The sequence below is a fragment of the Odocoileus virginianus genome, chromosome 23, assembly GCF_023699985.2.
Source record: "Odocoileus virginianus isolate 20LAN1187 ecotype Illinois chromosome 23, Ovbor_1.2, whole genome shotgun sequence".
In the NCBI taxonomy this organism is placed as follows: domain Eukaryota; kingdom Metazoa; phylum Chordata; class Mammalia; order Artiodactyla; family Cervidae; genus Odocoileus; species Odocoileus virginianus.
Genome location: NC_069696.1, coordinates 47,783,302 through 47,811,072, shown reverse-complemented (window position 1 = coordinate 47,811,072; position 27,771 = coordinate 47,783,302). Strand labels below are relative to the sequence as shown.

The 27,771-nt window shown below is 36.4% G+C and overlaps 1 protein-coding gene across 2 annotated transcripts in view; it reads right to left on the bottom strand.

Moving 5' to 3' along the window:
- Positions 1 to 7,114: 7,114 nt before the first annotated feature.
- Positions 7,115 to 27,771, bottom strand: part of NUP37 (nucleoporin 37) — a 42,573-nt gene continuing 21,916 nt past the window's right edge. For both annotated transcript variants that reach the window (XM_020880920.2, XM_020880928.2), the window contains exons 6-10: positions 15,737 to 15,827; positions 10,674 to 10,855; positions 9,928 to 9,978; positions 7,856 to 7,949; positions 7,115 to 7,378 (exon numbers count right to left, since the gene is read on the bottom strand). In XM_020880920.2, the coding sequence (XP_020736579.1) occupies positions 7,265 to 7,378; positions 7,856 to 7,949; positions 9,928 to 9,978; positions 10,674 to 10,855; positions 15,737 to 15,827 (532 nt within the window). In that variant the 3' untranslated portion in view covers positions 7,115 to 7,264. The remainder of the gene's footprint in view (positions 7,379 to 7,855; positions 7,950 to 9,927; positions 9,979 to 10,673; positions 10,856 to 15,736; positions 15,828 to 27,771) is intronic.

Below are 27,771 nucleotides of genomic sequence, written 5' to 3'. Positions count from 1 at the left end.
GTCAATGAAGCAGAAATAGATGTTTTTCTGGAATTTCTTTGCTTTTCCTCTGATCCACCGGATGTTGGCAAAATCCTAAAAGATAATGCTGTTTAAGTGCTGCACTGAATATGCCATCAAATTTGGAAAACTCAGTAGTGACTACAGGACTGGATAAATTGTTTTCATTGCAATCCCAAAGAAAGTAATGCCAAAGGATGTTCAAACTACTGTACAATTGCACTCTTTTCACATGCTAGCAAGGTAATGCTCAAAGTCCTTTAACCTAGGCTTCAAAAGTATGTGAACCTAGTACCTCTAGATGTACAAGCCGGATTTAGAAAAGGCAGAGGAACCAGCGACCAAATTGCCAGCATCCGTTGGATCACAGAAAAAAAATTAAACACCTAGTTTTCATTAGTACTAGTGGAAGAAAGAACTAGCAATTAACCAAAGAAAACTAAAGTAAGACAAGATCATTGAAAGTTATTTAAAAATAATTTCTATTGGTCTGGTTTAAACTTAAATGTCAACTAAAAATTCATTTCTGATAGTTATAGTCTAAGTAAAAATGAACCAAAATGAACCAATTTGTTTAGACAGTTTCTACCTTCTTTATCACTGCGGTCTAATTTACCACTAGTTGGTAAATTACTCTGGCTTATTTGGAGGTTAGTTGTCTGGGTCTGATTTCCTTTATACAGTCTCAAAAACAGATTTCCTAAAGCAGTATTAGAAAGCTCTTCTTCAGATAGTTGCAGAGATTAACCTTCATTTTGGCCAAAGTCTAATCTTGTCTGGATTTGGCTTACCGATAGGACAACAGCTGTGTTTATTATAAGAAAGATGAAAGTTTTGTGTTTAACCACCATTAGAAGCAAAGGGATCAGCAGCATTTACTGTCTTTTATTACAAAGGGAGGAAACACTCAGTTCAGTACAGCACTAAAACTGCAGTTGATAGAAATGCTTGTTTCATAGATCTTTAAGTCTACTGGTTACTCAAATTGTTTGCAGAGGCTGAGAAGCCTGGTGACCTCACTTTTACTTACCAGTGTTCATATGGATTTTATAAGCTTATATGTGTCACAAGTCCCAAGGTACTGTATTCTGTTGCAAGTCAGTCAACAAGACAAAGAGCTATATAACAAAGACATAAGTCAAAACAGAAATAAGCTCATCCAGAGAAACTGTCAGGCAAATGTAACTGGATCCTCATAAGGGCAGCAATTGTTTTTACTAATGTAGTTTAAAGAACAGCCGAGTAGGTCAGCAAAACAATTCAATGTTTTTGATTTCCCATGAAGTCTGTGTCAGTGCATGCAAAAGAAATGGTTCTGTTGAGTTTGAGTAATGGATATGTCATCAAATGTGTGCTCGTTTTTCCTTTTGTGAAATGAGATCCTCAAAGCTGATATACTAATTATTTTGTTGTGTTACTGTGCTTAGTGAACAAATGGTAGCTATAAAGTAAAGCCACATTGATAATAACAAAAGAAAACTTCTACCTACGTTTTAAATGGCACATTTCTTTAGATGTATAATGAGAAACAAATGTTAGCTGGTTTGAAATTCTTTTCAGATGCCTGTTAAACATAAACATTTTGAACTAGCAAGGTTGTTGTTCTCTCCTGTCCCTGCTGTTGAGCAAGCTTGACAGAATATACTGGAACAGAATGCGGCTTCTGAGGACCTGAGCAGGCTCTCATCAAGAATGTGTGGAAATGGCAACGAGGTACCATTTCATGCCAGTCGGAATGGCTGCTATCCAGAATTCTACAAACAATAAATGCTGGAGAGGGTGTGGAGAAAAGGAAACCCTCTTACACTGTTGGTGGGAATGCAAACTAGTACAGCCACTGTGGAGAACAGTGTGGAAATTTCTTTAAAAACTGGAAATAGAACTGCCGTATGACCCAGCAATCCCAATGCTGGGCGTACACACCGAGGAAACCAGATCTGAAAGAGACACGTGCACCCCAGTGTTCATCGCAACACTGTTAACAATAGCTAGGACATGGAAGCAACCTAGATGTCCGTCGGCAGACGAATGGATAAGAAAATTGTGGTACATATACACAATGGAATATTACTCAGCCATTAAAAAGAATTCATTTGAATCAGTTCTAATGAGGTGGATGATACTGGAGCCTATTATACAGAGTGAAGTAAGCCAGAAAGAAAAACATCAATACAGTATACTAACGCGTATATATGTAATTTAGAAAGATGGTAATGATGACCCTTTATGCGAGACAGCAAAAGAGACACAGATGTATAGAACAGTCTCTTGGACTCTGTGGGAGAGGGCGAGGGTGGGATGATTTGAGAGAATGGCATTGAAACATATATATTACCATATGTGAAAGAGATCACCAGTCCAGGTTCAATGCATGGGACAGGGTGCTTGGGGCTGGTGCACTGGGATGATCCAGAAGGATGGGATGGGGAGGGAGGTGGCAGGGGGGTTCAGGATGGGGAACACATATACACCTGTGGCTGATTCATGTCAATGCATGACAAAACCACTGCAATACTGTAAAGTAATTAGCCTCCAATTAAAATGAATAAATTTATAAAAAAAGAATGTGTGTAAATGGACTATCATAATGATCGTTTTTACTTAAAAATTTTTATTTGGGCCTAGAACCAATGATATTACTGGTATGGTCTAAAGTTGGGTTAAACTGAGTTTAATTTTTTGAGCTACAGAAAAATATGGGGAATACTTTGGAGCAAATTTCTCTTTTCAGAAATTAGTCTTGGGCACAATACTGTCTCATAACCTCCCAATCAGCATTTCTGGGATAATGTCAGATTTTGGACAATTACAAAAAAACAGACACAAATGTGGAAACCAGATTTCAATTTCTTCCCCACTGACATGAGATTTAAAACAGCAACAGGAACATTTCTAGGTCAGTGTCAATATGTAGTCACAAATTACCAAAGAAAGAAACAAATTGGAGAGCATGGGTGTATGATTTTGTGTTTTTGGCATGGGAGAGACATTGAAATATTCATAACGTACAAGCCAAATCATAAAAATAAAATAAGACTTATGATCCCATCATTTTGAAAGGGTAGGATTTAGTTCTGACATCTTACAGATTTGTGATATCCTGACTTTTGCTTCAACAGTCCTAAATAATACAAGTTTTAGAACATAAGCACAACTTTTTTTTCTTCTTTCTAAAATGTTTGTAAGTGAAGCAATCCTGAGGAAAACTTATTCAACAAAGAGAAACCTCTTAAGCATATTTATAAACAAACTTGGAAAAACTAAAACTAGGGGACACATACACAATCCAGTCTTCTATTATTTATCAAGAATTAGAAGTGATGACCAATAGTTAATTCTCCATCAAACATTTCCTCCCATCTTAGTCTAATTTAAACACAGTTTACTAAGAACAAAGTTTACTAAGGAAAAAAAGTATCTTTGTACCATTTAAAGTACTTGTTGGCCAACCCAATAATTGAGCACACCGAAGTTTAACAAAGTAGAAGCTGGGAAATGGTCAGATAGCCTATATATGAGATCTAAACAGAGGTTAGAATTCTCAGTGCTTCAGTCAGTTCAGTTCAGTTCCTCAGTCATGTCCAACTCTTTGTGACCCCATGGAGTGCAGCATGCCAGCCTTCCCCGTCCATCACCTATCCAAGTTTACTCAAACTCATGTCCATTGCGTCAGTGATGCCATCCAACCATTTCATCCTGTCGTCCCCTTCTCCTCCTGCCCTCAATCTTCCCTAGCATTCAGGGTCTTCTCAAATGAGTCAGTTCTTCACATCAGGTAACCAAAGTATTGGAGTTTCAGCTTCAGCATCAGTCCTTCCAGTGAATATTCAGGACTGATTTCCTTTAGGATGGTCTGGTTAGATCTCCTTGCAGTCCAAGGGACTTTCAAAAGTCTTCTCCAACACCACAGTTCAAAAGCATCAATTCTTCAGTGCTCAGCTTTCTTTACAGTCCAACTCTCACATCTGTACGTGACTACTGGAAAAACCAAAGCTTTGACTCGACGAACCCTTGCTGGCAAAGTAATGTGTCTGCTTTTTAATATGCTGTCTAGGTCTATCATAACTTTTCTTCCAAGGAGCAAGAGTCTTTTAATTTCATGGCTGCAGTCACCATCTGCAGTGATTTTGGAGCCCAAGAAAATAAAGTTTGTCACTATTTCCATTTTCCCCATCTATTTGCCGTGAAGTGGTGAGACCAGATGCCATGATCTTAGTTTTCTGAATGTTGAGTTTTAAGCCAGCTTTTTCACTCTCCTCTTTCATCAAGAGGCTCTTTAGTTCTTTACTTTCTGCCATAAGGGTGCTGTCATCTGCATATCTGAGGTTATTGATATTTCTCCTGGCGATCTTGATTCCAGCTTGTGCATCATCCAGTCCAGCGTTTCTCATGATATACTCTGCATATAAGTTAAATAAGCAGGGTGACAATATACAGCCTTGATGTACTCCTTTCCCGATTTGGAACCAGTATGTTGTTCCATGTCCAGTTCTAACTGTTCCTTCCTGACCTGCATACAGATTGCTCAGGAGGCAGGTCAGGTGGTCTGGTATTCCCATCTCTTGAAGACTTTTCCAGTTTGTTGTGATTCACACAGTCAAAGGCTTGGGCATAGTCAATAAAGTAGAAGTAGATGTTTTTCTGGAACTCTCTTGCTTTTTCAATGATCCAACAGATGTTGGCAATTTGATCTCTGGTTCCTCTGCCTTTTCTAAATCCAGCTTGAACATCTGGAAGTTCATGGTTCACATACTGTTGAACCTTGGCTTGGAGAATTTTGAGCATTTCTTTGCTAGCATGATAAGATGGGTGCAGTTGTGAGGTAGTTTGAGCATTCTTTGGCATTGCCTTTCTTAGGGATTGGAATGAAAACTGACCTCTTCCAGTCCTGTGGCTACTGCTGTGTTTTCCAAATTTGCTGGCATATTGAGTGTAGCACTTTCACAGCATCACCTTTTAGGATTTGAAATAGTCTCAAAATTTACTTAGGATAAAATGCATACCACTCCCAAAACTAAGGGCTAAAAACATCCCTCTCATTTCTTGAGAATGTCTTATCTCAGTCACCTTCATTTACAGATGTAATCACCTTTTCTCTTTTGAGGATAACACTTCCTGCCTCTCTTTGGCAGAACTGTATTCACACAATAACCATGAGCTTAACTATGTTCCTTACAGACACCAGACCCAGTGGGTAATTTCATTGGATAACTTTTATAAATGGGTAAACCCTTATTCCAGAGGATCCATCTCAGAGATACCCAAATACCGAAGCCCCAACATACTTCTCCAACCTCTATTCCTAAGCCCATTCAACTGCTAAGTATAGGACAATTTTCAAATATACTGACCCAATTTATCATTTCTGAAATACACCCTAAAATGAGAAACTCTTACAAATTCTTTGGTCTATCGTCACGCTTCTCTGTCCCCTCACAGAGACTGTTAAAGGGAACCATGTCAAAATTCCTCCAACTTTGCCATAAGTTAAAAATCTACGTATAAAGAGGTAAAAGAAAATATTTTTAATATTTGGTAATAATATTTTACTGTATTCAATACTTAACTTGGGAACTGCTATGGTATTCGACCTGATGTGAAGAATTGACTCATTGGAAAAGACCCCCATACTGGGATTGAAGGCAGGAGGAGAAGGGGATGACAGAGGATGAGATGGTTCGATGGCATCACCAACTTGATGGACATGAGTTTGAGGAGCTACGGGAGTTGGTGATGGACAGGGAAGCCTAGCGTGCTGCAGTCCATGGGGTCACAAAGAGTCAGACATGACTGACTGAACTGAACTGAACTGCTATGCTATACAATTTTTCCTTGTAATTAAACACATGTAACAGTTTATACCATATATCTACGTGATTACAAGATTTTACTAAAAAAAAAAAAAATTACCTGTAACAATTCTATTATCTCTCAAAGGTAATTTTGATTTCATAAGATGTGTCATATGAAAAGAAAACTTGAATAAAAATATTTCATTAATTAAAAATAAATTTCCAGTTCTTCCAAAATAAGAACTATCCATCTCTGAAATAGATTAATATTACCTACAAATCTGTGCTGGACATGTTAGGTATCTTCATTCACCTTTACGTAATGCTCACAGAAACTCCATGACACAGTGATTCCCATCTCCATTTTATAGGTGGAAATGCAGCTTCAGAGAGGGCACTGACTTGCAGGAATGCAGAGTTTGTAGAGATTTATTTAGCTGCATTGTCCTCTTCTGACGAGATCACACGACATGGCTGCCTCATACAATGTTCACCCCGTGACTGTGCAGAGGGTGCATATAGTTCCATTGCCACTAGGTGCCATCTCAGAAACATTTAACTTTGGTAAGAATGGGGAAGATTCATAAAAGGTGGAGACTGTTAAAGGTATTAAATCATAAGTTATTTTCTAAGGTAAGATTTATCCCATATACCAGATGTTCTGAGAATGTTGAGATGTCCAATCAAAAGGAATTTGCATATAGTAAATAAACACTGATAACGTAATGAGTCACATTTTAAAGAAACTGAAAATCATTTCTTATGTTAAATTGAATAATCCTTTATAATTACTGAGAAAGTTGTAATAAGACTTCTATATTTATGAGGTGAAAGTCATTCAGTCGTGTTTGGCTCTCTGTGACTCTATGGACTATAGCCTGTCAGGCTCCTCTGCCCATGGAATTTTCCAGGCAAGAATACTGGAGTGGGTTGGTATTTACTCCTACAGGGGATCTTCCCTACCCAGAGATGGAACGCATGTCTCTTATGTCTCCTGTGTATGTATATACTGCTAACAGAAAATACATATGCATTTACCCACACATATATTTAATACATTCAACCAATTTCCAGAATAATGGTGAAAGGAGAGGCCTTTTTTCCCTTTTGTAAATGTCTGTGTGTTTGAGAATTAGGAATATAGCATGTATTTAAGGTATAGTACATAAGATACCCTTTGGAAAATCCTGTGGTAAAATCAAAAGAATTAAGCTTCCCTAATCATTTCTTTCCTAGAGCTGCTGAGTTAGTCATAGTCCTAAAAGATGACTTAGGGAGAAAGAAAAGAAAACCACACACATACATAGAATAGAAGAGGAAAATGATTTTTCAAACCATCAATATTTTATTTAACAAAAGCAACAACTGGAACATTTCTAGATCTTACAGTATATATTTTATATAAAAATAAATTCTCCAAAATATGTACTAATAATACAGTTTTATGGATCTAAGTACACAGAAAATTTATTCTACATTTCAGTCACCCAAAACAACAGCTTGTGGTCACTTCCGATTGCACACAGTGGAAGAGTTCTATGCCAGGAAAGGCCAGATCCAACAGCTACAGAGCCAGTGAGGATGGGCTATAAAATATGTGAAGGATTAAAGAAGTTCAATACATCACTAACACTAATAAATAAAAACTACCTTTCAAAAACAAGAAGTTTACATTGAAAAACTGTCTTTGTTTATAGTGGCAGCAGAATTAAAAAATGTGCTCCCTCATAGGTGAAATACATAGTATTTGTTTGTAACTGCCTGGAACGAAGTGTACAAATCAGCTATGGATAACTGATGCAGCCCAGACACACATTTTCAGTCTAAACTAACCAGGTAAGCATAATTATACTTAAATGAAGGAGGAAAGAGTAGAAATAAAATACTTCTTATGTGAATACTAGCAAAAAGTCTGTTACCACTGGTGATTTAAACATCAAAAAATGCTTTCTCTTTCATAAATCCTTTATTTACTCACATATTACAAATCTGGGGAGCTATAAGTGGAAAAGTAGAAAACACAAATTTAAAAACACATACGCCATCAAACACTGCTACATTACCTGAGGGTGTCCTAAATGATGAATCTGAAATTGACTCATCATTTTGCCAGGATAACCAGTGGTAGCAAATAAGTTTTCATTAATCGTGGACCATCTGAGAAAGGACAAAGGATGAAAATAAGTACAGAATCCTACAGACAAACACAAGCATTTCTAAAATTTCTCTTTGTACCAAAATGCTAATTTTATAAGTCTATATTTGATAATATGGATTTACAATCAGACTGGGAATTTCAGGGAAGTTAGCTATAAATATTTTCTCATTCTGTGAATATTTATTAATTGCTTATCATGGGCCACTTCATTAAATATCAAAGTTACACAAGGTCAGCAGTTCCCCAAAAGTTGACAATATGGCAGGAGATACAAACAAGGAATCAGACAAAAAATATTTCACAGCACAATACATTAAAAACTCCATACATTTAAAATTCTTATTGACATTTGTTTTAAAATTAATGATAAACTCATGAGTTTAAACTCCTCGGAATGAAGTAAACGCCTAGAACACATAGATGTTTAAATATTCAAGTATTAAGGCAACACAGCCATTGGAATACATTGAATCAGTGAACCACCAAGTGTTAATGGATCCCCAGCAAGAAGTGTGCCACAGTAATGAGTGCAGTGGAGGGAGCTACGAGGGGAAAGAAAAAGATTCCTTGACCAAAAAAAAAGGTTGTAAGTCTAGTTAATACTTTAATGTGTGGTAGATATTATTAGTTGCTGTCCAGCAGGCATTCTGCCCTTATTCTGTGCTAATTGAACTCCAGCTGGGGCCTGGCACAGGGTGTCTGACCCCAAGGGGTAAGTGATGACTGGTATAAGGCAAAGGTAGCAATCTCCAATAAAAGGGGAGTGGCTCCTTCCTCTCCTCTTATTTTGGACAACATGGTATGAGGCTATGGTGTCTGGAACACTGGAAGTCATCTTGCAGCTGGGAAGCACCAAGTCAAAGTCTTGCCACTGAGGATAGCAGATGGAAAGGTCTGAATTCTAAACGACATAAACCAATCCTGAGATGACCTCCTCCTTTAGACTTAAGGACCATAGTTTGCTGGTTTTATTTTTAGCAGTTGGGGAAAAAAATTAAAATTGAAGTGTAGTTGATTTATAATATCATGTTAGTTTCAGGTGTATAGCATGGTTCTTCAGTTGTATATATATATATTTTATATATACATAGATATGTATTTCTTTTCAAATTCTTTTCCTTTATAGGTGATTACAAAATATTCTCTGTGCTATACAGCAGATCCTCTTTGTTATCTATTTTATATATAATAGTGTGTATATGTTAATCCCAAACTCCAAGTTTATCCCTTCCTCTCCCCCTCTTTCCCCTTTGTAACCAAAAGTTTTCTGTGAGTCTATAGTTTGTTGATTTTAAAATGTATATTTGCTCACATCTCTGAAATCAGGATTCACCTTGTAATCTATGGCGTGCTTACACTGAGTTGAATACATGTTTTTCTTAGGAATACATAAAATAATAGTGTCCTTAGGTTCTACAATTTCATTGGGGGTATTTTAGATTTTATGAAATACAGCATATAATAAATTGATTTTATTACTGATTTTAGTCTCTGTTAGTAAATTTTCCAAGACTACACTATACAGTGCAACATTATGTAAAAATGAATGAAATGAGAAACAAGCACATTGATTTAAGTGGAAAAAAAGTCACAGATCTATAATATCCAGTGTTTCTCACTTGAAGACAACAATGTATGTAGTTTGCATGCATAGACATGGGCCAACCTACATTTTACATCTTTATCAGCAGAAAAATTACGAAAGCATATGTTCTAAATTGTTGAGGTGGTATTAGTGGAGTAGTAACATTCTGTATTTTATAAACATTTTCAAAGAAAATATTGGAAAACAATCTCTCACCCAGACCAAAAAACAAAAAGCAAAACATCCATTTATAAAACAATCAGAAAAAAAGAAAAAAGTCAGTGCAAAGGAGAGGACTGGAAACATATTCTACAAGTTGGCACAGCATGAACAAAGTAACCAAATTCAAAAAATCAAATTATAACCACCACCCCCCCAAAATGGTACATTACCTGAATAAGCAGGCTCGATCCATGTGGACAGGTCTCTTATCTTGAGGGTAACTAAAAGATATTATTTTGCATCTTATGAATTATGTGTTGGTCTCAGGTAGGTGAACTTAAATTAAGGATTACAGGGTTATTTTCTATTTAAAGGACACAACGCCCAAGGTACTTAAACTGTGACAAAATTCCAAGTAAGCACTGAATTAAAATAGCTGAAATATGATAAAGATATGAACATGATTTAGAACCATTATAGAACAACAACATTTAACAGGGTCAGTGTTTTTCTTTTTTTAAACAAAAGTAAACATTGGTTAATGGTTTCCCAGGTAGTTCAGTGGTAAAAGAATCCACCTGCCAATGCAGGAGATGCAAGCTGGATCCCTGGGTCAGGAAGAGTCCCTGAAGTAGGAAATGGCAACTTGCTCCAGTATTCTTGCGTGGAAAATTCCACGGACAGAGGAGCCTGGTGGGCTACAGTCTTAAAGGGTCGCAAAGAGTCAGACACGACTGAGCACGCGCATACCCCTCAGATGAAAGATCTCCTCTGCATTATTCTTTCTGTTACTCTTAGAGTAAATCTGTAAAACCCATGTCTGTTATGTAAAAACCCATTAACTCTGGCCCTTGTGTAGGAGAGTCTTACTTTTGCTTTACAATGTGGCCCAGGTATACAAGAATAGGTCAATGGATCATTTAGCAATAGTGACTGATTTTTTGGTAAATAATAGATAAATATACTAAGGCAGTACCTGGATCGAGTAATATCCCAAATTAACCAATCATTCCCTGCAACAGCTCCAACTTTGAAGGTGTTTTTTAAGCACCAGTGTGCTGACATTAATGGCATCTGTTCTGATTCAAGGGATAAAATAGCCTGTTGAGCCAAAAGATCATAAAACCGAATTGTTCCATTCTTCTCTGCAACCATCAGCTGTAAGACAGAAAAACAAAGAGAATTCAACCACCTAATTTACTAGTCAAATCTGAGAAGGAGGCAGAGATTCAAGGTCATATATACAGTAATACGTAAACATATGCATATATTACAAAAGGGAGATAAAATGTGAAGGAAATAAGACAAGCCTAGGTAAAAAAAAAAGTATCAAATATTAAAGAACTCCACAAGAAACTGGCAAAAAGAAAGACACAAGAAAACTGGGTACAATTTTAAATGACTATACATGGTCCCCAGGAAGAAGAGCATAAAAATTCACTCTAAGTATATCCATATACACACAGACACACAGTTGAGTTATTCACAGTAGTTAAGGTTTTATAAAGTTTCTGCAAACACTGAGTTAGTGAATATCAAATCACTGATCCTAAAGGAAATTAAAGGGTTGTGTTCCTGCGAGTCTCTGACCACAACATTTTTATCAACTGATCAATACATAATCTTGTTTCTGTTTATAGACATCTTATTTAATAGATATTGATTCATTAACATAGAAGTCACAGGCAACAGTACTACAACTCACGCCTGAACAAAGCTTATCTAACATGCATTTTCTCTGTAAGGCGTCTTACAGCTTTCCTGCATTTAGGAATACTAAGTAGCTCTTTAGCAGTGTGCTTGGGGGCCATTTTACACATGAAAGAAATTGCCAACAAAAAGCATAAAAATGTGGCCCTAAATAAACCATGAATAGGGTACTTGTTTACAGTATGAAAGCTAAAACAAGAAGGCAGAGTACTGCCTCACTCAGCCCTAGCTGGGAATGTGTACATTAGTCAACTCAAATTTTATGTTGCTCCATGCATGTCTGTGATGGTCAGAGTGATGAGTATTAATTTTGGGGTTACAAATAAATTTTAGTGAACAGGCACACTTGCAAATGTAGGATCTGTGAATAATGAAGATCAACCATATAAACACTTGTATGTAAAACATCATGCTATGTTCAGTGAAGGTAAAAGACATGATCCTTGATCTTTAGAAACTTTCCATCAAGAGAGTGAACTATGGAAAAAAAAAACTGACTATAATTTAAGGGGAAATACAGTGGGATGCAAAAGGTGGAGTAATTATTTAGAACACAGGCAGTCTTTAAAATTAGGGGATTCTTAAGAGAAAAGGTTTGAACCCAGGTCTAACTATAGCACATGTGTGTTCCTTACTACAAGACTAGGTTATAAAGATTGGTGAGTGATCTGGTGGGCTGTGTAAAATCATGGGTTGGGAAGGATTGGAAATGGGAGAAGACCAAGGAAGATTTACTTTGGACCTAGTAAAAACACTTGAGATTTTGAACCTGTCTCCAAAAGTCTTGAGAATTTCAGGTATAGCTTATGAACTATGGAAGGGCCAAGTCTGTCTGGACCTCAATTAGGACAGGCAATCAAGCATGGTGGGTTAACAGCACAGCTTCTTTAGTCATGCGGATTCTTATCCACTGTACCACCAGGGAAATCCTACTTCTATCAACGGCTGTGCCATGTGGCCTGTGGGATCTCAGATCCTAGCCCAGGGATTGAACTCAGGGCCATGGCAGGGAAAGCACTGAGTCCGACACACTGGACAGGCACGGAGTTCGCTGTAACTTTATTATTAATTGCTGGCATTTGCTTGGTGCTTTCTAGATTACATGGCTCTCTCATGTAATCTGTAACTGACTCACTGGAAAAGACCCTGATGCTGGGAATGATTGAAGGCAGGAGGAGAAGGGGACGACAGAGGATGAGATGGCTGGATGGCATCACTGACTTGATGGACATGAGTCTGGGTAAGCTCCAGGAGTTGGTGATGGATGGGGAGGCCTGGCGTGCTGTGGTTCACGGGGTCTCAAAGAGGCAGACATGACAGAGCAACTGAACTGAACTGAACTGAAGACTTTCATAAGAATTTTAAGAGATAGGTAATCACAGACTTATCTTTCTTCTCTGGCTGCCTCATTTTTATCAAGATCAAGCAAAACAGGACCAAACTTTTGGGTTTGATATGCCAGACCAATGAGAACCACCACCTACTACATTTAATAGTAACAACAGTGTCAATAATGACAAGCAGCTGAAATTGACTGAGTGCTTATGATGCATCAGGTTTCCTTTTAAGGACTTTATAAGTGTTCACTCTTAATCTTCATGAGATTCCTTTTTACAAGATGAGGAAGTGATTGAGAAGAGATTTTGTGACTTGCCAAAGATCATTTAGCTAGTAAGTGGTAGAACTGGGCACTGACTCTAGGCAGTTAACTCAAGAGCCCATACTTTTAACTGCTACTGTGTTGCCTTTCTGTAATTATAGGTTTCTGAGTTAAGTAGTGACACAATTAAACTGATATTTAAAGGTCAGTCTTAACTAAAGTAGGCAAGAAGGGTCAGACCGAAGAGCCAAAGATTTTAGAAACAAACTAAGGATTGGCAGGAATTATTTGTGGGAATAGAAAGGTGAAGAATACACATTAATGACTAAGAGGAATGTATTCTAGAGACAGTGAAGAAAAACTTTATAAAGATCTGGAAAAACCTGCACATAGGAAAGGAAGATATCAAAGATCATTTTAAGATATTGTTCAGTTCAGTTTAGTCGCTCAGTCGTGTCTGACTCTTTGTGACCCCATGAACCACAGCACGCCAAGCCTCCCTGTCCATCACCAACCCCCGGAGTTCACCCAAACCCATGTCCATTGAGTCGGTGATGCCATCCAACCATCTCATCCTGTCGTCCCCTTCTCCTCCTGCCCTAAATCTTTCCCAGCATCAGGGTCTTTTCCAATGAGTCAGCTCTTCGCATCAGGTGGCCAAAATATTGGAGTTTCAGCTTCAACATCAGTCCTTCCAGTGAACACCCAGGACTGATCTCCTTTAGGATACTGAGTTGATGCAATTTAGAGCAGGGACTTCCAAACATTCTGAAGTCATGGACACAAGAAAAACAAGGAGATGGGTAGGGTGAAACTTCAAAGACATACAGAAGATTAATAGAAACTAACTTAAAGCATATGGAAGAAAGGAATCTTAAATAACCATGAAATAAGTATTAAGATACAAATTTTGGGATAGGGATTATGATAAACATCCTCATTTCTCATCTAGGTCACAGGCTTTTGTTTTATTGGGTCACAGTTTTTAAAAAGGAGTCTATTATATTTATACATGGTAATATTAACATTCTGGTAGACTCTTTGATTACACTTCATGTAGACTCACTGCTGCAAAGGAGAAATCTAGTTGTAAAATAAAATTTAGAATCTGGATTCAGAATTAATATACACATGGAAATAATCCCTATATATGTAATATAAATAAATTATAAAATTTCACTCATCTTCACATACAGAATATAATTCTACTGATAAAATATCCAATAGGCCTGAAACAAGTGTTCATGGTATCCCAGGGTTCAGAGAACACACTAATGTTGTCTGGGCCATTTCAGCTCAGGATTACTTTGCATTTCAGCTCAGGATTACTTTGAAGGCTGTGAGTGTATATGATTAATCCTTCTTTATGTCATCATTCTACTTAACTAGATGTTTGATTCTTTCTTTTATCCTCTATTATAGTAAAGGGTATAGTGTAGGTGAGAAATACTCTTTACAACAATTTACAAATACATAATGAAAGAATAGTTAGCAGAGGAGAAAGAGAAAGGGAGTATATATGCATAGATGCTCAAGATGGCTAGAATAATGCAGCTTTAAAGATCAAATGAGCAGGGTTTCGAGGCAGAAATAATCAACAGTATAAAAAGCTGCCTTGAGATTAAGAATGGAAGAAAAGCCCATTGGATTTGTTAAAAATATCACTGATGATTTTTGAGAGTAGAGGAGATTTAGATCATGGGATGGGTAAAGAGGAACTGAAGTTAAAAGATGTGATGGGTTCAAACATTCAGAAATAAAGATGTGAAGGTGATAGACTACAATGGGGAAACAAGAATGCTAGGGTTAAGAGCAAGGCCTATGGAGTAGGCTGCTGAGGTACAAATGTCCATTTTTCCAGTTAGCAGCTGTGTGAACCTGGGCAAGTTACTTTTCTGAGCTTTGGTTTCCCCATGTGTAAAATGAGATCCTCACAGTACCCATCTCATAAGGCTGCCATGTGGATTAAATGAGCTAACTACATGAAATGCTGACCATGAGCCAAACATAAGTAGGTATTATTAATCTGCTGTGATTAGTCAAGTTTAGTGCAAGTGTGAGGAGAGAAAAGTCATGGAGAAGTATGAAGACCTTAGAGGGCTATGAAAAGCAGGATGCCTATAAACTAACAGGAACTCTGGACAGTGGAAGAACTAACTTCAGGAAGATGAATGTGGCAATGTTTTAGATTTTGGAATGTAGAGTAATACCCAGGAGAAGATACTGGCAAATGACAGAACTCTTGTTGAATGGCTCCTATCTTCTCAATGGAATTTTAGGCCAATTAATAATAACCCATAGTGTATTTTTGGAATTTTAGAAAGTTTTAGTCTGAATAGAAGTTGAATACCACTGCAGCTAGGTCAAATTTGTCTTATGCCACCGATGCTTTCTGTTTACACACTATGGCTCAGAAGCATGAATTTAATATTTTTTTTTTTAAAACAAATACTGCTTACTAGATAGTCCAGGCATTAGGGTTTAGATCATAACCTACCAAAAGGCATGAAAAGTATACTCTGAGTAAACAGATGATGGTTGTCAAATAAAAACTTGATTACAGAGAACTTATAAGGTTCTAGACTAACCTAAATGTATTTGTGACAATTAAGAGTCTCTGAGGTGAAAAACAAATCACTGAATTTTTTTTTTCTTCTCTGTGCAGGTATTTCACATCTGTATGTCTTTCCCACTTGATAAAAGAAAGCTAAGTTATAATAAATAATAACCTTAAAAGTTTCTTCAGGATGCCAGCACACACTCATTCCAGGGGAATGAAGAACAAAATGAGCTGTCTGTATTCCTTCCAAGTTCCAAATCCTAATAAAAGAACAGGAGTATAATGTTAAAAATTTTTGATACGTTACTAAAAAAAAGAAATTACCTAAATTTATTCAAGGCTATCAACTAGAGATTGTAGGGTAGATATCTGTATTTAAAGCATGTTTCATAGAAAATTATAACTATTATATTTATTTTAGAAAATGTGAAAGCAGCATGAAGAATTTAAGTTTTACCACATTCAATAATGGGAACACAGTCACATACACTTTCTAATTAATCTAATAGAGCAATACTGTGACACAGTAACCAAATTAAATTATTCATGAACTCTTTATTTTGTGGACAGAATCCTGAAGTTTCTAGGTCACTAATCAGGTTGTATTCCTACTTCAGTGAGTGAAAGTGAAGTCACTCAGTTGTGTCGGGCTCTTTGCGACCCCGTGGACTGTATGTAGCCCACCAGGCTCCTCCGTCCATGGGATTTTTCAGGCAAGAGAACTGGAGTGGGGTGCCATTCCCTTCTCCAGGGGATCGTCCCAACCCAGGGATCAAACCCAGGTCTCCTGCATTGTAGGCAGACCATCTGAGTCACCAGGGAAGCCCCTCCAGTAGTCACTCAATTAACAATAATTTCTACCAGGGGTACTTACAACATACACCTGTACCCCTCTCTTCCACCCCAGTGCTCCCATTTTAAACATAAAGAAGCTAGTATGAGGTGACATGAATTCAGGGAGACAGGAGTTGCTCAGTCCTTCTGCCTCTGGGTTCCCAGGCCAAGGGCTATTTCCTATCATTTACCTTTTCTGATATGGCTCACTTCCCCAAAAGGAGCCTTGACTAATAAAAGATTAAAGGATAGAGTGGCTGAAGGAACAAGCATCTGGTTCCCTGTACTCTCCCTCTCTTCAATACTTACAACGAACCTACTCAATTTCCATCTCAATTTTTTTCCCATCCCCAGAGGAGAGATCAAGATTCAGAAGTCTTAGTAATGACTCTTTTGTGAGAAGTCCTATTCTTCATCTAGACTACTGGTTTTTGAGCTCATTCTTCACATTTAGTCATTGTTATATCTCACTGGTACAGAATGTGGCAGAGTTAGGATGGCAAGAGACAGAAGGTGAAGGGTAGCTAGCAAAGTGTCCACAGAATCTGGTCCTTAAGAACTGACTGCATTTATTATAATGCCTTGGACTTTTTCTTCTATATTATAGTTCATATCTCATTAGGGACCATAAAACAGTTTCAAGAAACTTAGGGAACGTTTTTAAGGTTGAGGCAAAATTTTATTTCAAAGAAAGTAGACATATTTATTTTATAATGCCTCTACTATTCTTCCAAACCACATAATTTAAATATTTTTCCTTTCTATAGAAATTATAGGATCTCCAATCTTTAAATATCTTAGTTACATATAAACTAACATAAATATGCTTTAAAATGATTATCTACTTGATTAAATAGAAGAAGCATACACTTTTTTTCCTCTTGCTAAATTAACACTTCATCTGTATTTACTACATAGGGAGACAACTACAATTTAACTGAGAAGGTTGGAATCACATTTCCTATGGGTTTATTCAATTGTGTTTCCACCTTTCACAATAAATAAGATTATTAGTCAAGGCAACTGAATATTTCTTTCTTCTTTATTACCATTTATACAATAAAGTAGTGGGCTAGCATATATTTTACCACTATTGAAGTAGCAGAAATTTGTTTTGCATATTCAGTGAACCCCATCAGAGAATGGTTTAAAGGCTCCATTCTTTTGATTTTATTCTAATATGTATTTGACTTTTGTTTGCTACTATATTGAATGAATACAGACCAGGATATTTTCATGACTTTTTAATTTCAAATGAAGGAAACCAAAGAGATTTAAAAATTGATATTCTATAAAAACAGGCCAATTAATGAAGTATATTCTTGTCCACTGAACCAAATTTTAATCTCATTTTTAAACAGTATTTAGCCTGAACAGAATCTGATACATTTTGGGAAAAAACAAAACAAACAAAAAAATCAAACTGATTTAAAAATGAGGAGAGTGATCCAGATTACTTTATGGGATTAGGGTAAAATGATTTATGGCTTATAATTATATGCTTATTAAATAATTCTCAGCAGTTGCACAATCCAAGTACTAAGCATGCAAAATACAACCAATTGTGCTGAAACGAGTTATCACAGCTAAATTAGCTACAGATGTTACACTTTAACTTGTTAGGCTTTATTTCCCATTTTGATAGATTCTATAATTAAGTTCCTCTCAAATCCTTTTGTGGAGTTCAACTTATTTTCCTGTGTCTTTACTACATGTCTCATCTAGTTAACATAGGCCCATCAGATGAAATCACATTTCTTTTTTTGAGGTATACCATAAATAATAAAAATACATAAATCTTACGCATGCAGCTCAAAGAGAACACACCTGAAGCATCCAGATTAAGAGAGCATTTCCAGAACTTCAAATGTCATCTGTGCTTTCTTATAGTCTCTATTTCCTTTGTTGTTGTTGTTGTTGCTGTTCAGTCGCTAAGTCATGTATGACTCTTTTTGACCCCACGGATTGTAGCCTGGCAGGCTCCTCTGTTCTTCACTATCTCCTGGAGTTTGCTCAGATTCACGTCCATTGAGTCAGTGATGCTATCTAACCATTTCATTCTCTGCCGCCCCCTTCTCCTGTTTTGCTGCCTTCTCACAAAAAGTACCCACCATCCTGACTTCTCCTGGTTTGGGATATCGTAAAGATGGAATGCTATGGAAAATGCTACCCAGTGTATTTTCTTGGTCTGGCATCTTTTGTTCATTGTTAAATCCTGTGAAAGTTACCAGTACTGCTGCATGTTGTCCTTTGTTCATCCTCACTGCTGTACACAGCGTCCCATAATAATTAAGTACACTGCCAAGTACTGACCCACTCTACTGCTGACAGACATTCGGGCTGTTTCCATTTATGGCCATTACTAATAATCCTTCCACAGATCTTCCTGTACATGTCTTTTAGTGAATACAGATATCCACACGCCCATTCCTCTCTTACACAGACACACGCCCACATCTTTCCACCTCCACCTTCTGAATACTCACTAGATCATAGCTTACAAATACATTCAACTTTCGCAAGTATACTGTCAAATAGGTTTCCATACTGGCTGTACCTCATTTATCTTTTTTTCCCCTTTCATCTTTCTTTGTAATCACCAGCTGAAAATGCATAAACTTTCTCTGACAAATTTTCTGACAAAATAATCTTAAAAGAATTATTTGTCTCAATAGCAAAAGGCACAACTTTTCATTTGAGCTTATCTGTAAGGTTGATTTCTCAAATCATTCTCTTTCCACTTGCATTTTATGTTATTTTCATGTATTTGTAAATGAATAAATTTCCATCAGTTTTAGAATGTAGTGAACACAATATATAGTAAAAACTCTCTTAATTGACCTCCTTCTGAAAGATTACCTTTTCTCTCTCCAGAACTGACAAGAGTAAGATCATTTTCTAATAGCTCACATGTGCACCTGTTGCAGGCTTACCTCACAGAAAAATGGGCTTAATGAACTGCTGTTTGTAAGTCATGTAAACCCATGCTTATTAGTCTACTGTAATTACATAATTATGTAAGCTGGCAAAATATGAATGTGAAAGAACTGTTTCAATGGAACTAAGTTGATGGTAACTAAATTTTAAAAAATGCTCTTAAGTTAGGCATGCATGACAGTTACAAAAGATTAAACAATTAAAATAAAAACCTAGCTATATTTGAATTATGACTGCCTAACAAATTTTGTTTTCATTGTAGACACTGGATTATGGGTGTGGTTTATGCAAAAAAGAAGTCCAAAGCAAATCAATGGACACATAATTTAAGAAAAACAAAAATCCTTGGTCTATACCAAAAAAATTGGCAAATTTTCATATATACATTATATATTAAAATAAGGTAAGACTTCCCTGGTGGTGCCCTGGATAAGAACCCATCTGCCCATGCATAGGATATGAGTTCAATTCCTGGTCCAAGAAGATTCCACATGCCGTGCAACAATCAAGCCTCTGCGCTCTAACTACTGAGCCTGTGCTCTAGAGCCTGTGGGCTGCAACCACTGAAACCGGCAGGCTTAGGGCCTGTGCTCCGCGCCAGAGAAGCCAGAGCAATGAGAAGCCCGCATATCGCAACCAGACAGCAGTCCCTGTTCTCCGCAACTAGTCCACACGCAGCAACAAAGATCAAGTGCAAACAAAAATTTAAAAAGTAAATTAAATAAGTTAGATAGACAGTCCTTTAAAATGATTTCCCTGAGTTTGCAAGTTCAGACCATGTCAGATAAGAGTTTCTACTATAATTGGGAAAAAACCCCCATAAATTCATATTTTAATATTTCCAAATTTATTGCTAGTATATTTGTTTATAATATGGAAAATTACCTAAAAGTTCATTATAACTGCAGAAGCATACTTTTCAGGCAAGTGGTATAGCAAGAAAAAGAAAAGCTATAAGGGTTTATAACTTTCTTAATACACATAATAAAACACATTGAAAGATAATAGACTCTTTATAAGAGTATAAATATATAACATTATCAAGTTAAACTACCATGGTCAAAAATCAGGATCTATAGAAAACATATATGTATACCTATTCAAATGTTTGCAAGGGAAATTTCAAAACAAAAGTTTTTAAGGTAATGCTGACATATTAAGAAATCAATAATATAAACTGAACCTAAGGGCACTGGATATAGACAGCATTACTCTCGAGGTAAATAAAATGACAGTTTTGATGCAATTTGACTATGACTATAACTTCCCCACCCCTCTCAGCTCTGTGGTCTTAAGTAGAACTCTCAGATTTAGTTCTTTGATGTACAGGTGAAGAGGTATCCTGATCTAAGACTAGGAACTTATCTTACTTTCGGTAGTTCATTGTCAAAATGATTGCTTCATTTCAGGCCGAGTGCTTTTTAGTACAATATTAAGTATTTCTAACCATATGGTTGGAGAAGGCAATGGCAATCAACTCCAGTACTCTTGACTGCAAAATCCCATGGATAGAGGAGCCTGGTAGGCTGCAGTCCATGGGGTCGCTAAGACTCGGACACGACTGAGCGACTTCACTTTCACGCACTAGGGAAGGAAATGGCAACCCACTCCAGTGTTCTTGCTTGGAGAATCCCAGGGATGGGGGAGCCTGATGGGCTGCCATCTATGGGGTCACACAGAGTCAGACACAACTGAGGTGCTACTTGATACTACTAAGCAAATAGTTTAATAATAGATGAAATGGACTACCAGAAATTTTACTGACAAGAGTAAGAAGAATTACAAGGATGAAAATGAAAGATAATTACTTATGCTATTTTAACCTTCAAAAATTAAAAATTATGAATCAACCAGAGGACCGTGTGAAGGCCAGATACAGAGCTATCCGTCTTTGTGCCCAGAAGTTTTATTAGATCTCCCCGTAACCCAGGAAGTGTCTTGGGAAGGAAGAAGGGCAAGGAGAGATCCTGAGAAGTAGATTACCTTCTGGGTTACTACCCACAAGACTATTAAAACAGAATAAACTAAGATGTTTTAACTAAAAAGACTAAACTAAGTGGTTTCTGAAAGTCACATGAATGAGTGTTTAAGAAAAAGGTGTAATCCATGATAGGAAAATTCATGCTCTATTATTTGTACATCTAAGCTGTGATATCTTTATATTGACTTGTCTACAAATAATATTAAAATTTATGAATACAAAAATTTATAAGTCAAAAATAGTAATCAAAGGTTGTACTCTGAAGGGGAAAGGAAGTGGCCTGATTCAAATATAATTCTAATAAACCAACTTTACCACACAAAAGTATTGACTATGCCAAAGTGCTTGACTGTGTGGATCACAATAAATTGTGGAAAATTCTGAAAGAGATGGAAATACCAGACCAGCTGACCTGCCTCTTGAGGCAGGAGGCAACAGTCAGAACTGGACATGGAACAACAGACTGGTTCCAAATAGGAAAAGGAGTACGTCAAGGCTGTATATGGTCACCCTGCTTATTTAACTTATATGCAGAGTATATCATTAGAAACGCTGGGCTGGAGGAAGCACAAGCTGGAAGCAAGATTGCCAGGAGAAATATCAATAACCTCAGATACGCAGATGACACCACCCTTTTGGCAGAAAGGGAAGAACTAAAGAGCCTCTTCATGAAAGTGAAAGAGGAGAGTGGAAAAGTTGGCTTAAGGCTCAACATTCAGAAAACTAAGATCATGGCATCCTGTCCCATCACTTCATGGCAAATAGATGGAGAAACAGTGGAAACAATGGCTGACTTCACTTTTCTGGGCTCCAAAATCACTGCAGATGGTGACTGCAGCCATGAAATTAAAAGACGCTTACTCCTTGGAAGGAAAGTTATGACCCACCTAGACAGCATATTAAAAAGCAGAGACATTACTTTGACAAAAAAGGTCCATCTAGTCAAGGCTATGGTTTTTCCAGTGGTCATGTACAGATCTGAGAGTTGGACTGTGAAGAAAGCTGAGCATCAAAGAATTGATGCTCTTGAACTGTGGTGTTGGAGATGACTCTTGAGAGTCCCTTGGACCACAAGGAGATCCAACCAGTCCATCCTAAAGGAGATCAGTCCTGGGTGTTCATTGGAAGGACTGATGCTGAAGCTGAAACTCCAGTACTTTAGTCACCTGATGCGAAGAGCTGACTCATTTGAAAAGACTCTGAAGCTGGTAAAGATTGAGGGCAGGAAGAGAAAGGGACGACAGAGGATGACATGGCTGGATGGCATCACTGACTCTATGGACATGGGTTTGGGTGGACTACAGGAGTTGGTGATGGACAGGGAGGCCTGGCGTGCTGTGGTTCATGGGGTTGCAAAGAGTCGGACATGACTGAGCGACTGAACTGAACTGAACCACACAAAAAACAATCTACTATTATACATCATGAAGCTTCGGAGGGGTTAAAAAATCTTACACGTTTACTTGTCATTCCTTTAGTTTTTTCCTTAAAATTATTAACAAATGCAGCAGAAACTACCAATTTATCATACCTGAGGGCCACCCTTGAGGAGAAGTGACATCTTATTTAACTTACAAAGACAAACATTTCTTAAGCATAGGAATTGTGAGATATTTTGTCAGATTTAAAAATAAACCTCAAAATTAAACTCTCAACTGCAAAGAAATAGCATATGGTAGTTTTCAAACAGATCATATTTAGTTATTTCATCTTCAAGGAATTCAGAATAAAAGGACTTTTCCTTTAACTAACATAAATCTTAACACAAACACCAGTAATACTACCCAGGAAATACTCGCCTTTCATTACTTTCAAGAAAAATTTTGATATACTTTGTAACTTATTTGACTATATGCTACAAAAAGGGAAGCTACTCCTTATCAGTTACATTAATGGACTTTCAAAATAAACCTGAATGGATATGTTTCAAGAATATGGTTATTATTTGTACAATTCACTTCTTACAACCACAGGATGGCTACAATGGCTAAAAAGCAAGCTTAAGTTACTGTAGTCACTGATAGGGTAATATGCTTTATGAAGTACCGGTTTTATATTTCATCTGCAAGAGCACACGAGAGACCAAAGGGCTGAACACCACAGTGGTATTACCAGTACACGATCACACAAAATTTCAGAAAACTGTTTCATCATTTTATAACTTTTCAGTCTATTACAATCTTTTATTAACATACTATTTCATGGCCTTGACTTAAAACAGAGATCCGCAAAAGATTTTACTATAATTTTTGGATGGTTCTTATAAAGACATTAAACTCTTCTGTTTCACTCACTAGAGGTAAATTCAATACAAGCTGTCTCTTTTATCTCATTCTTAAAGCTCTTATTAGAACTATGAAATAATTAACCTTGATTGAAAATGTTATAAAAAACTAGAGGAAATTTTAGAAGACAAGCAGAAAACTTTATTTCTGTAATTATTTAACCATAATATTATAATGAATAATATACATTATCCTGATTTCACTTTGTACCAGTAATTATCAGGCATCATTTAACTGCTCCTAAATGCAGACTGATCTTCCAAGCAATGCTCTCTTGGCCTATCTTCAGAAGGCTCTCAGTCTCCATTTTTCTCTGTTTCCCACAAGGACTATTTTTAAGTAAATCACTTATTTTGTGATCTTAGCTGGGGTGGGGTTTGGGGAGGAATGCTGTCTTAACTGTGGATTATAAAGATGCAAATATAAATGAGCAGAAGTATTATGGGAAGAATTTAGCTAATATGGGATAATATAGAAGACAGTTGATAAACATGCTATTTCTCTTGTAACAATTTTCAAAAAACAGCATTATTGGCTTAGTGGATATCTAAGGTAATTTACTACTCCCTTGTCTAGCAATTTGGTTATACTCCTAAAAAAAAATCATTATTTTTTATGTCCCACCTTTCCTCCCATTCTTGTTAAATTGATGACAACTAGAACATGACAACTACTAATATTCCATGTTTTATAGACAAAGTGAATGGCACATTACACGCCTCTATTATTTTAGTCTTGAACTAAGAATTCCTTGGTTTTTGGAAGCCAATTTTTCCTTCTCCATAAATTTTACCTAATATTTTAAAAGATTACTGGGGAGGAGGAGGAGGAGATGGATTTAGTTCTGACATCTTCTGTAGTTACAGTGAGTACTGCAACTTCTATTTCTTTTGTATCCCCCAAAGTACTAAATGTTGGCTATACTAAACATGTTTAATAAATACTTGTTGATCTGACTTGTTCTTACAGAACGGTACTGTTTTTAATATACAAGAACATCTGTTGTTTGGCACTGACTAGGAATGAGATGTTCTGTATTAGTGAGTTTTTAAAATAATAAGCTTAACCCATTAAATACTTAAGCACCATTTTTACCTTCTTTTGGAAGGAGGGGGATAATAAATCTTACTAAATATGCATTTATTTACCTCTCAAAAATAACAATTTTAACTTTCTTCAGATGATGCTAGGTCATAATTTAAAGTACTAGTACTTATATTTTCCTGTACATAAATGTATGTATATGATAGATCTATATATGGAGGACATGATGAGGCACCATAAAAGAATGGTGTTCTAACATGAGGCCGAACGACTAGCAATCCTATGATTTACTTGGCAATTCTTTTCTTAAACACATCTCTTGTCACATGTTTTGTTTGGTAATGGCATCTTTTTTATAAAGACATGGTGACAGATACAGGATTGTATTCATTCCTTCACTCACTCACCAAATACTTATAAGAGGGTCCTCCTCTGGGGCAGTCAAGCATGGCTGACCCTGCACAATCCCTCAGTGAAAAGTCCAGGGCAGCCTACTGTAGGACCATTCTCCTCGTCCTCTACAAAACTCCGTGTCTCCTTTCCTGCTCCTCACCTGAAAGCTGGCCTAATGACACATGAACAAATATGACATCTTCGTTTCAAGAGTCAGTACTAGAGTGTTTCAGCAAAGGTATCTTTCAAAAATGATAAATTTCTTCCCAAGCGGAAGATGATAATGTGTCTGTAGACATTACACTAAGTATAATTCTATCAATTTTATTAAACCCTACATAATGCTTGATTTTGATCAGGGCATAGAAATAATATGAACATTTGTTTTTTTAATAATATAAAAAGATCAAAACTTCTTCAATTAGAGAATCTATCAAATAGTATTTTTGAGGAGTAAATGAATTAATCTATATAAAACACTTAGTGTGGTCACCTACTATTAACTAAATCAAAATTTCTCAGCAGGGCATGGTTCCAACACCTGGTTACAACATTTCTGACTGTCCTGATGAGTGGGGTGCTACAAGCATTAGTGAAAGGGAGCCACAGATGCTAGCCATTCTACATGACTTCTGAATGTCACAGTAAAACTAGGTGGGGCCTAATAGGTGGGGCCATTTCAAGATAGGAGATGTTTTTTTCAATCGTTGTTGGTATTCCATCCCATGTCATAACAGTGAATTACTCTGACACCATCCATATAAAAATTGGCTAATTTGCAAGAATATTATCCTTCCCTATTTTTTTCAACTTGACATCCTATAATCTGTCTTGTCAGGTTATTTTTATTTTGATTAGCCTTTATTTCTATTAGCCTTTATTTCCATACTCTTTCACTTCACATAACAGAATTTTTTTAAAAATTACTACTGACTTCAGTTTTTAGTCTAATACCAAGTTTTGCTCAAGGTTATGACATTGCAGAACTCCAGATGGCACTATTTACATTGTGCTCTGTAAGCCATATACCTGGAATTGTACAGCTTGGCAGCTTTGCCTCTGCCTTACATTTTCCTGTTATCTTATTTTTCTAATACTCAAATTTATTCCTTGTGAAGAGTGACAAAGACTACATTTTAATATATCTTCTTATGTGGTCATGTCTGAACATATATACACTGTACTGCTATTCTATAACTACTTGTTTTTTTATAGATATGTGTAATGTAATTAAAACACTTTTATTATATAATATTAAAATATTAATGTTTTAGAGAAATGTAGTACAATCAAAATGATATTTTTATCATTATATATTTTGATAGGTTATATTTTCTGTAAGGTTCATTCAAAATTGTATAGTACACTTTAGAAAATGTTTAAAAAAAGGGGGTATTGTGACAGATAAAGAACTGCTAAATGAGAACTCAATTTTCTTAAGAACTTGCAGAGATCACAGAATATTAAAACTAGATGAAATCTTAAATAAAAAGTCATATTACAGAATGCACATTAGTTAGAAATATCTAAAATATTACTAGATACAAATACTATCTTCTCACAGGATGAACTTGAAAACTGCCACTGAGAAGGGTGAATGAATTAAGAGTGCAGGTACTAGAGCCAGACTGCCTGATATTCGAGTTCCTTTCCTTAATAGCTATATCCCTTTCCACAAATTATTAGCCTCTCTATGCCCTGTATCCTCATCTTATAAAAGGAGGGTAAAAATAGAACCTATCTCAGACATGTTGTAAAAATTAAATAAACTTACATAGGTAAGGCACTCAGTGTTGGTTAGTATGCAGTAAAATATTCCATAAAATATTCAGTAATATTATTTTTATTATAATTCATTTATAGAAAATAAAATACCTGTGTGAGTCTTAGAGAAGCTTGGTTCTGAAATGATTACTCACAGGTTTAAAAATATATCACTGATTACCAAGAACCTAGCACAGTGCCTGGCACATAGTACTTGACATTTGCTGTCTGGAGAAACTAGTCTACATATTATTCTCTATATATTCATTCTCTGTATCAAGAGAAAAACAAGTGACAACTTTTAATGGATAGACTGAGACATTAGTACAAGTGAGACTATCTTCATTCTGATTCAGAATTTGGGAATTTTCAATAAAATACGTTAAGTTTTATGAACCTCTTGAAGGGATAGAATGTTTTGAAATGGTGTCCCTAAGGTCATAGATCTCTTAGCTGATTATAATATTGTGTCTCCTTGAGAATGTCAAAGTCAAACATTTGAAGATATGCATAGATCAACAGTGTATTTAAAAGAATTTTTTTTCTTGAGTTGCAGAGTTAGAAAGAAACATTCCTTCTGCTCTCTATAGTACAAAATGTTAAGAATCCATCTTGTAGCACTGTTTCATATTGTAGGATTACATAATAAAGCTTAGTATTTAAGTTTTTATTCACCATTTAAATTGTTTTAAAGTGTATAGTTCAGGAGCACTCAGCACATTCACAATGCTGTGCAACCACCACCACTGTCTAGTTCTAGAACATTCTCATAATCCCAAAAGGAAATACTGTGCCCATTAAGCACTCACTCCTATGTCTGATCCTCCAACTTCCTGACAACCACTAATCTGTTTTGTCTATTGATCTGCTTCTTCTGGAGAATTTACCTAATGGAAACACAGAATATCTTATCTCTGGCGACTTTCACTTAACATAGTGTCTTCAGGTTTCATCTATGGTGTAGCA